The sequence below is a fragment of the Zalophus californianus genome, unplaced genomic scaffold (genome assembly GCF_009762305.2).
Source record: "Zalophus californianus isolate mZalCal1 unplaced genomic scaffold, mZalCal1.pri.v2 scaffold_30_ctg1, whole genome shotgun sequence".
In the NCBI taxonomy this organism is placed as follows: Eukaryota; Metazoa; Chordata; class Mammalia; order Carnivora; family Otariidae; genus Zalophus; species Zalophus californianus.
The window spans coordinates 69,860-81,425 of NW_023365535.1; the positions used below are offsets into that span (position 1 = coordinate 69,860).

The window sequence follows — 11,566 nt, forward strand, 5'->3', positions numbered from 1 at the left end:
AAAGTAAACTATAGACATATACTAAAACCCCTTAAGGATTATATATATATTTTTAAAAGATTTTATTTATTTATTTGACAGAGAGAGACACAGCGAGAGAGGGAACATAAGCAGGGGGAGTGGGAGAGGGAGAAGCAGGCCTCCTGCTGAGCAGGGAGCCCGATGTGGGGCTCAATCCCAGGACCCTGGGACCGTGACCTGAGCCTAAGGCAGACGCTTAACGACTGAGCCATCCAGGTGCCCCCACAAACCCCTTAAGTATTATGAAGCATTTATAATATCAGCTGTTAAAATCAAAAGTTACTGAGTCCTCCAAATCTGATTGGGGAGTCACTGGGGAGAAGGGACTTCAAGCTATAGCAAAACACCATGATCGTGCAAAGAATCCAATGAAGCACACACGTGTACATGAGCAGATGCACAGCCATCCAGTCAATACAAACCAGGAAACAATGTGGGTATCACAGTCTATTAAATCCTATCCAAACTCACACTGAACTAGTGAAAGTACTTCATCTTACTGGCTCGTAATATTTTCAGGGAGAAGGACTTTCTCCAGAGTAAATATGCTAAACAAAAACACTGTACTGAGTATATCCCACAGAGACCGGATGTGGGAAAATTTAAGAACTTGAAACATTCTCTAGGCTTTCCCTTTTCAATTCAAAGCTTCTGTTCTCATTTATTCAAATTTAAGGTTTGCTGTTTTTAACGTATATACACAATGAATATATTTGTATTTAACAAAAGATTTAACTTACCCTGGTAAATGTGCCTTCAAAACTATGAATATCCAGTTGTGGCTTCTGGGCATACACATAAGCACTGACTGAAAAAAGGTCCTGGAATACAGAATATCTGAATTAATTACATTATAATTAGACAAAATTACTTGGAAATTTTTCAATCACCAACTAATATTTTTCATATGTTATGTACCAAAAGCGATGGTTGGTTTTCCTATACTTTATGTGCCAACACTAGGTTAGGATGGAGGATAACTAAGGGAAATAATTTTTAAGCTCAACAGAGGTGTGGCAATTTCTCTTGGTTCTAAAAGACTACTACTTAATGATAGGTGTATGTCGAGCACTTGGGAGTTGCTCAAAAGCTCCATGTCGCCTGGGGCTGTCCCAGATTCCAAGTTTAAAGGTGGAAATATACTTCATGGAGTTCTGTCATACTGTGTATGAGTACTCAGGAGTTACATGGGTACCCAAGAATTTAGTGGGATTTAAATAATCCTCACAATTTCGCATGAGTTCTATAAAACAATTTAGCAAATTCCTAAATTTACTTGCATGTTTTTCTTCTAACAGCTACTGCATTTGCCATAAACAGCTGACTTCCTTGAAGCTATGAACATATTGCATTTCTCCCATGTGCCTGAAGCACATCCCCATGATCTGTATTTATAAAATTGTATGGGAAGGCTTTAACTATTCACACATCACAGCAACTTTCCCAGAACTAGCTCTGAAGTAGAAAAAAGTCGTTTAGATTACCCGACTCACAGGCAACAGGTAAATGCTTAAACAGTAAGTCTCTGGACATGACACTGAAGCACCTTATTTTAAGGCAATTTATAAAAGTACATCTGTTGATTTATAAATTTTAGTTTTTAAAACTCTATATAATTTTATTAAAATAATGTTATAATAGGTGAAAATGTATTGATAACAAATTTTACTTTTTTAATGCTGCATGATTATGTTTACCAGGAGATCACAAAGAATTTATGGTACCAAAAAGTTCCTTGCCTGTATGGACTTTAACCACCAACACCCACACAGGATTCTGACTGTACTGCCTACTAGACAGCCCAAGGGCGAGTGACTTCCCATTTCTTCTGTGTGGTGATCCCACACATCCTAACGTGACCGGCGTGTAACTGACATTAGGAGACAAAACTCCAAAGCACACAGGTAGGAAGCATACCTGAGTTCACAGAGGGAGGATGCAAATGATCATGTGGATGTAGAGTGACCTACTAAATTTGTTATAATCTAAATATGCTCCTGTATTTTTCAAACTGATTCATGTGGACACAAGTAATATTCTTAGTGGGTGAGTTACATCCACAAATGGAGATGATACTGGAGCCTTTCAGAGTAAACTATCAGAAGTCTTTTAGTTCTTGGGATTTCAGTTGTTTTAAAATATATTTATCTATTCTTAATTGGCTATCAGAAAGCTGGACAAGTACAATGCTATACGGAAGTTTCAGAAATCTGTCCTTATTACAGGCCTGAAATTTAAACAAGACCCACATCAGCTAGGAGGGAAAGAACCCCAGCCCGCTGTGGCCCCATGCTCCTCGCCAGGGCTGCTGCCTGCCTGCCCTCAGGACCCTGAAGCCACAGTGCCCTGGCCCATGCGCTGCCCGCATTTCCAGTCTCCCTGCTGCCCTCTGAAGGAAGACTAGGATTCCTTTTCCGTTTCATTAATAATCTACGCGTTAACAACGGGCATCACGTACACCTGAAGATACCTGAAGGCATTTGGGGTCTGTTGAGTCCAGGGTTCCAGATGATGGGACTTCCAGGCCATGCTGTGAGAGCTGTGCTAAGACGCAGCATCAGCCCTGCTCCAAGGAGGGCTTGAAGATACCTGAAGGTACTCAACTGGAAAATGAAAAGAGACTTCTAAGTTTAAGGTAAATTCTGTAATACAAATGCAGGTTTGATACAACAATCTAGCGACTACTGAAAAAACGAATGGAAAAAGAGAAAACGAGCCACTCACACAAGAACTCGTCAGACTCAAGCTCACTGCACAGCAAGGTAAAAGCTGTGGATGGAGGGCCAAGCTGGTGTCTGAACAGGGTGGGCTTCCCAATGTGTCCTGAGAACGAGGCACCCCCCCTCCCCCATCTCCACCATCCCCTCAAGCCCTCCTTGGAGCAGGGCTGATGCTGCGTCTTAGCACAGCTCTCCCAGCATGGCCTGGAAGTCCCATCATCTGGAACCCTGGACTCAACAGACTCCAAATGCCTGCACTTGACTCTAAGCTGGACCCTACGTGGTCTGCCAGAGCTGTTTCAAGCATGGCACGATCAGCGCCAAGCTGAATCGAGGAACAGGCTCGCAAACAGAGCTGGGACCTGCAACAAGTGCAAGAATTCCCAACCCCTGGAGGGAAATGAACCATTAAAACAACCCAGATGCTGGCTGGGCCATCTGGTTTCCCTGAGCTGCCCACGATCAAGGGCCCATGCTCTGATGGGCGATATGAAATCAAGATGCTAGGGGCACCAACTTGTGACCCCTGCCCAAAGCTGCAAGAGGGAGGTCCATCCCATGCTGGTGACCCTCCACGGCCCCATCTGTCTCGGGAGTGTCTGGCTGCTGTTAACTTGTGCTTGGCATTCCAGATCAGCTGCAGTTTGCAACAGTGGACCACGAGCCTGAACCCACTTCCCTCACCTCCCCCTGTATGCACCTGAGAGTAAGGTAGTTTGATTAGTAAGTGCCACTGCCCCAGAAAGTACATGATCTCTGTGGGCCATTCCCCAGATAAATGATGGGGACAAAAGCGGTGGTGGGGTATGTAAAGCCATTTTGAAATGGTTTGAAGATTCAGATTTCCTCTTGACCAATTCCTAAACATGATGTGTCTTCAGGATTAAGTTGTATAAAAGTATTTTCCTGTATGGGGAACCTGGGTGGCTCAGTCTCTTAAGAGTCTGACTCTTGATTTTGGCTCAGGTCATGATCTCAGGTCATGAGCCTGCTTAAGATTCTCTCTCCTTCTCCCTGTGCCCCTCTGCCTCCACCCGCCCCCCCGACACTATCTCTCTTTCTCTAAAGAAAAAAATAATTTCATGTAAAAAATGCTTTGTGCTTCTTCTTCTTCTTCTTTTTTTTTAAAGATTTATTTGAGAGAGAGCAGGAGAAAGAGCGAGCGGGGGTGGGGGGAGAGGCAGAGAAAGAATCTCAAGTGGACTCACCGCCAAGCACAGAGCCTGATGTAGGACTCAATCTCATGACCCTGAGGTCCCTCGATCCCTCAATCTCATGACCTGAGCCAAAACCAAGAGTCAGACACTCAACCAAATGAGCCACCCAGGCTCCCCAAATGTTTTGTGCTTCTTGCATAAAACCCTTTCAGCTGAAAGTCTGGGAAGACAACATGAAGACTCCTGGTGGCACAACACTGGGGAGGAGCAGAGGAAAGAGGGCACTTTTGCTTCTCACAACTGTCGGCAGGCTCTCCAGTCCAGCAGGAAACCCTCCTGCTGCCAGTGATTGGCATCTGAGATCCAAAGGGGCTGCCAGGCCTACAGCACGTCTGGCAGCTGGGATTTCTCACTTGGACACGGTGGTAAAAGGTGAACGGTACTGTTTTAACGGGCTCTGGCCAGGGCCTATACGAGGCAGACCTGGCAGCAGGCATGCAGACTGGTCTCACCCAGCTGCGTGAGGTCCCAGAACAATACTGCTAGCACTTCTCCTGTGAAGACACCTTGGCTGAGGCAGTAGGCTGTGCAGAAAAAGGAACGCAGACTTGAGAAAGGCCTGCTCACAAGCAAGGCTGGCCCTTGGGTGAGGTCTAGAGATGTGGATTTCAGGAGCATTCCCACCATTCCCAGATAAGAAAGACTCACTATGCCTGAATGATTTATTCAAGCAGCGTGGTTTATACCGAACATAGGCTTCCTTCTGGGAGTCTGACACCTTGACATGTGCCAGACAGAGGAATGCCTCCATGAGTCTCTCCTGTGTTTCCTTGGTAGGCACCATCTCACTTGTGTTCCCGTAACGTGCTGCCGGGGGTGTGCAGCACGTCCTGTGAGGGTCCACTGGGAGGCGCTCCGGAACCGTGCGCCATGCTTCCTCCAGATTCACCCCAGGGCCTATCAATCGGCTGTCTGTGCCCTGGGTCCCGTTGCTAAAATCAATCATGGTCATGAGGAGGACTATGTGCTGAGTCCTGGGGGATTCTCCCAGGTAATCATTAAAACTGGGGGTGGTCTTGAAGGTCCCCCAAAACAGAGAGTTGACCATTTTTATAGTTCTCATTTTCATTTTTTGTTATTTGTTATATTTTGGGTTTGCCTCAGAATAAATGTTTTAGCGTGGCTTCCGCACTTAGAAAAATCACAGACTTGAAGGCATGAAGACTCAGAGGCCAAAGATGGGGGTAACCACAGCGGCTGAGGAGCGACGGGGGACGTGGAGACCTGAGGTGGGAGAGTGCCTCGGAGGGGCCCTAACTCTGGCATCCTCTCACCCCGACCCCACATGACCCACATGCGGGGCGGCTTTCCAGCAGTCCAGCTGAAAGAAGTGAACAAAGACCCCCAATTGTAGGGAAGCTAGAGCTCAGAGTTCGACTTCAGCCCAGTGAACTACCAAGTAGAACAAAACCAAATTCAAAAAACAGTACCCTTTAGAAGACCATAAGGCAATCCAGAGTGTCTATAATGTATCATTAGAAATGCTGAAGACACCATCCAAACAAACTTCTAGACGTATGAAGACAGAAGAACACAAGATCCATATTCAGGAAAGAATTCAATCAATAAAGACTATTTCTGAGATGACCAGATATCAGAATTAAGAGATGAGAATTTCAAAGCAATTTCAACATCTCAAAGAATAAAAGGAAAATCTTCTAAAGCAATGGGAAACCACAGTACAGAAAAAAGTATATGTTTAAGGAAAAAGAACCAAATGGAAATTCTAGCGTTAAAAAAATACAATATCTGAAGTAAACTTATTAGACGAACTTAACAGGAGATTGGAGATGAAAGAACAGAGTCAGTGAACTTGAAGAAAGATCAAGAGATAATGAATCTGAAGACACAAAGAAAAAAGATTTAGGAAAGGATATGGTTGCAGTACCACTGACAGGGTATCAGGAGATCTAACGTGCTTACAACTGGGTTCCTGGAAGGAGTGGAAAAAGAATGCGGAAGGAAAACTATTTGAAGAAATAATGACTAAAAATATGCAAAATATGTTGACAGCCCAGACAGATGTATGAAGCCTAGAAAACCCCTAGGCAGATAAATAAAATTAAAAAAAAGAGAAAGAAAGAAAGAAAAGAAAACCCAAGGTAACACCACTAAAAAACCAAAGAGCAATCTCAAAAGTACCCACAGAAAACGACATATTACACACAGGGAACAACTATCAAAATAATACTGATTTCTCATTAGAAATAATGGAAGCAGGAGACAGTGGAACAAAACAGAGTGCTACGGGGGAGGGGGGAATATCTGTCATCCAAGAATTCAATACTCAGCAAAAATATCCTTCACAAAAACAAGTGAAATAAAGATATTTTCAGATAAATAAGAATGAGAATTCACTATAAGCAGATATACACTACAAGAAATGTTAACAGAAATTCTTTAGGCTGAAGGGAAATAGTATCCAGTACAAATTCAGTCTTTAGGAAGGAATGGTGAGGAACAAAAATAATAAATCCTGTTTTTCCACTTAATGTTTCCTTAAAATACAGATAAAACGTCGGAACAGTTCATATGCAGACATAGTGCATATAAACGTACATGCGTACAGAAAGGGCACAATACGCTTTCAGCATAAAGGACAGGCAGGGGAAATGGACCCATCCAATGACAAGGTTCTTACATTTTATGTCAAGTGACACAATTTTAACTTTCCACAGCACACTTTTAGTTAAATGCATAATATGATCTCTAGCAACTGCGAAGAGAATTAAAACAGAATTCGAAATATATTCAACTAACCTAAAACTGCGAAAGGAATGTCTGAGACACTGGAGCTGTGGGCAGCAGTGGAGGAGACAGCCCGTGAGGGAGGGTCAGGAAGAGAGAGGGCAGGGGGTGGTCTTGCTGCCAAGGTCTCTAAACAGCAGTGTTAGGCCAAAGCGGTGGAAGAATTATCCTTCAACAGGAGAAGGAACCATTCTTCATCATAACAGGTCAAAGGGAGAAAAAATAAATACCAGTACGCATAGTACTGTTCATGTACTGGCGGGAAAGAGAAGGAATTTCCACTCGCTATAATCCCTTTCCTCTGTAAGACAAGCTCCTGCGAGAAGGATCACACACCTGCCCTTCTCTCCTCACGTGACCTTACCTTGCAGGGGGAAGGGGTGATTAAGGGCAGGTGTAGGAGGAGCCGCGGGAGAGCTGAGAAGACGGAAAACACTGGCCACTGGTGATAGGACCACAGGTGGTCACAGACACAAAACAAGGGCTACGGACTATCTTATCTGTGGTGATGGTGTCAGAGGTATACTGAAGTGTACAGCTTAATTATGCGCAATTCATTGTCTCCAGAACTTACCTCAATGCAAGTGAAAACACACACATAAAATGATTACAGGCGGTATTAAGGACCGAGCTAGAATGGTAGTCACACATGCATGCTTCCCACCTCTGGCCTACGTTCTCAGAGATGCAGAACAATCCATCTTCCAGGCCTATTTACGTTTTTATTTCAGCAATCATGTCTTTCTAAGAGGTCTACTTTCCATGTGATCTTTTTTTCATAGCTTCTGTTTGGGCTGTAATATCCCCTCCAATTTCTTAAAATGTATTAGAGATTTGTATTTCTTGTCTTCTATTCCTGGAAACCCCAATTTATCTAGCCTTGTCTGATCTCCTGTGTTCGTGGGAGCCTCGAATGGTGGGCTGTACATCAGGCTCTATCGCTTAAAGAAAATGTTCTTTCACAGAAAACAAGCAACAGCCTAAAAATGATAGAGCTTCCTTCATTTCTAGAAAACATGGATTTCGCGGTTTACGTTTCATTTCCTACTTTAGTCTAGGTGGGTGGGGAGCACACAAATCTTCAAGCGGCTTAGACTTACTGGAAGAACAAGTGTGAAAGACCCGATTCTCATAAAAGTGGTAACCATAACAACCCCAGAGGGAGCATTCTGCTCTGAGGGCAGCCAAATCCTCCAGGAGAACTAACCGAAAAGTTTTAGTGTGCACCACCCAGGAGGAAGTACGAGAGGAAATCAAAGAAACTCACCAGAAAACAAACTGCAGAAATGGTGCAGCAGAGACACCGCACACCCCACCGTCCTCCCCAACTCTCGTTCAAAGACAGGACTCCCAGGCCTTCGACGGGCATATGGCCCCCGCTGCAAAACGCAGCCCTCGCCCCGCATTCTCTCCAGCCAGCTCGTGCTGCGTGCGGCGGAACACGACGAGACGCGCTATGGCAGGGGGGGAGCAGTCACGTGGGACACAGGGGAGAGTCACCTATCGATGATGACACAGCTGCCTTCTCAGCCTGGGACCACCCACCTCTGGGCTGTCAAGTGAGGGGAAAAAACTTCTCTCCTAATTTGTGGTGCAGCAGTTCAGGAAACAGAAACCACTCCCGATCTCAGAAGCAGAAAGGGATTTAGTATGTGGAGTGAGGTCCTTCCAAAATCACAGGAAGGAATGAGACGCATGACTGAACCTCCAAAAATTACTCTCAGAATATGACCAAAATGGCCCTCTCCATGGGAAATACCCTTGAACTACTGAGTTCAAGACACACTCATTGAGTCTGACTCCAGGGCGCAGAGGCCACTGACCACACAGCACCTGCCACTTCTGCCCGTGACACTGAGGGTGGCCCCTGCCAGCAGAGAACGCCGACAGGGCAGAAGGAGACGTCATCCCCATTCCTGCCCTAGAAATTCTTTGAGAATCTGACTTGGGAAAGCTCATTCACACACCTTCATCAGGGCCTGGAAAACACACACTGATGAATTTTCAATTTTCTAGAGAACACAGATGCTACACTGGATAAAGCATGGAGAGAGCAGCTCACCACAGCGGGTCTGCTATTGCAGTTTACAGAGTATACATTAACTAATTAAAAGTTATTTTCAAGTTAAGTCAAGCTGGTTTACACAAGACAAAACCCACACCGTGTGATAACTGTGGACTTAGGGAAATACAATGAGAATGTTTCATAAGCAGGCAAACGACTCCTGGGATAAGGCAGGTCTAAGAACCCTTCATCATTTAAGTATTACCCTGTCGAAGTATTTTTCAAAAAATAAAGCTCTCGCATAACAGACTACCTTTTGATACGTGGAAATAAAGAACAATTCTAGCAACAATCCTCATTTCTACATGCATATGAACATTCAGAGGAATGCGTTTCATTTAGTATATTAGACATCAAATGACTGAATAATGGCACAATAATGAGAATGTCATTCGAGGCTTTTCACGATAATTTAAAAATCATTCTGAAGTTTTCAATAATGTAGGAAAGCCTCTGCTATTAGGTCAAGGGCAACATTTGTTCGCATGACTTAAAGGTCATTAAAATACATCCTTAATCATAACAGGTGGTTCATTACAAATAAAATTGCCTTTCGTTCAAGAAAACTAATTAAATGTAAATGGTATTGTTTACTGCTATATGGATCTTTTGAAATAAATCAGCAAGTCATGATTTATTGTGACCTCATTGTTGTTAATAAATTTGCCTGATCACAAAAGCCAGAGACACGTTTCCCAAATATCTACGGGTGCTGGAGAAGCATGCCTTCCAGCTGCCTGTGTGGCAACGAGCAGCTGAGCCTGCCGTCACAGGGTCTGCAGCACAGTTATTATCAAATGGCTTGTTCCGATTTTAACGGATCACATCGTGAGATCAGGGAATACAACAAAATCGGAGAGGGTATTCTTGGTGGTATCCTCGGTTCTTTAAAGCTCTGAGGTTTGCAGGTTTACTGCTTGGTGTCACAATGCTAAACTGATGATGCGACAAACAGGGAAGGACACCAAATATCCCCAAATCCATTACATCAGAGACAGAGAAGTCAAAGTGAGTGACAGGGGAAGAGTAAGCTATTAAATGAAAAACCAAATTGCCGTGCCTGAATCCATAATGAAATTGGAGCTTTTTTCCCTATGAAATCTATCCATATGTGCCAAATTATATGAAGCTAGAAAAAAATTGATTAATGAACCAGAAATTCAGTGAAACTCCCTTTTTTCTAGAATATACTGCTTTTTGAGTTTATGGTCATATCAAAACTTAAAATGTTTTCATTTACTAGTTACTTTACCTAAATGCTTATTCAAACTCTCTATCAAAGTACATCAACCATAAAATTTTTTAAAAATTAGCATTATATGAACTGTATACTATAACTCTGTAACTGTTTTTGAAATTTATACACCTCTGTCACTAATAAAAATGAAGAAAAGATCCTTATAATATTGAGCATAATAAAATGTCACTTCCTGTGGAACATGGCCAATAGGACACTCAAAGGTACAGATGATAACAGAGCGGGGTTTTAACTACTCTTCTAAGACATAACTTACATGCAGTAAAAGTGTACAACTGTGTACACCCGCACACCCACACCTGTCTATGACATCCGCACAGCCAAACTGCGGGACACTGCCGCCCCCCTCTGCAGGATGTGCCACCCGCTCTCCCAGAGTTCTGCGTTACCATCGTCACCTCAAGTACACTTACTGGTTTGTTAGCTCGGGATTTTCTTTCAGACACATTCTTTCCAATACAGTGTTTTAACTTTGCACTTTCCTTTCTACCACTCCTAGCAAACTAAAGCTACTACAAATGGTTATCTAGTGCACTCACTTCCAACTGTCCACGCCAGTGACTGGATTCCTGCAAAGGAGACGCAGGGTGGGGCCCCCATCTGTGCATACGGCAAACAGAAATCTTTCCCAGTCCATTATGATTAATCATCCTTATCTCCCCCACTGGTCTAAATCCTGAAGGGCTTACTGAGAATGGACGCCAGAAAAAGAGAAACAGGGCACAAAGGAGAAACACACAACTGAGAAATAGCAGCACCAACCCCCGAGTCCGCTCAAATCACATCAGGAAGCCAAGAGGCTGCAAGAGCGTCTCGTGATAAACACAAATCCATTTTCACAAATAGTAGGAGAACTGTAAGCTAAATGTCCTAAGTAATACAACGACAGCACAGCTTGATTTTGCCACATGAAGAAAAGCAGACAACAAACACAGGCAGTCTGAGTGAGTCTCGGGAAGAGCTGAGAAAGGGGGGGGACCAGAGGGCGGATTCGCGGGCTCCAGCACCATTAGGCCTGTGTCACACGATGTGATACAAAAGAACCCACTTGACACTCACTCTTACGACAGCCTTGTAGCCACACAGATGTGGTGACGTCATGAACCTTCCTTCTCTGGGAGTCCATGTGCAAGCGACGCTTTAATAACTATAATACCAGAAATACTAATGACCAGTCTCTTATTTCCTACTGACAAACCACTTACAGTGGTTAAAATTATAATGTTGGTAGGAGAGCAGCCTTCTGATCACAACGAAAAACCCATAAGCATAAAGGAAAACAAATAATTACCTAAATAAAATGTAAAATATTTACATGGCAAAAGATATTCTAAGGCAAAGAAGTTCAGAAGCAACACACACTTGGCAAAGGTAGGGAGAGACAGGCACACTCATGCACTGATGTTGACGGTTTAAAACGGTGAGACCAATTGAGAGCAATTTTAAATTTTTGCTAAAATAGTGAGCAGTGCGTGGTACTGCGACTGGCTAACAAGTTGTTTTCTTAAGTTTGATTTCCCACTCACAGCTTGACTCA

The 11,566-nt window shown here is 43.6% G+C and overlaps 1 protein-coding gene across 1 annotated transcript in view; it reads right to left on the bottom strand.

Moving 5' to 3' along the window:
• The window catches only part of LOC113933925 (tetra-peptide repeat homeobox protein 1-like), a 52,354-nt gene extending 48,580 nt beyond the window's left edge, over positions 1-3,774 (bottom strand). The window contains exons 1-2 of the mRNA XM_035725980.1: positions 2,492-3,774; positions 762-842 (exon numbers count right to left, since the gene is read on the bottom strand). Of these exons, the coding sequence (XP_035581873.1) occupies positions 762-842; positions 2,492-2,550 (140 nt within the window). The 5' untranslated portion in view covers positions 2,551-3,774. The remainder of the gene's footprint in view (positions 1-761; positions 843-2,491) is intronic.
• Between the last annotated feature and the right edge of the window lie 7,792 nt (positions 3,775-11,566).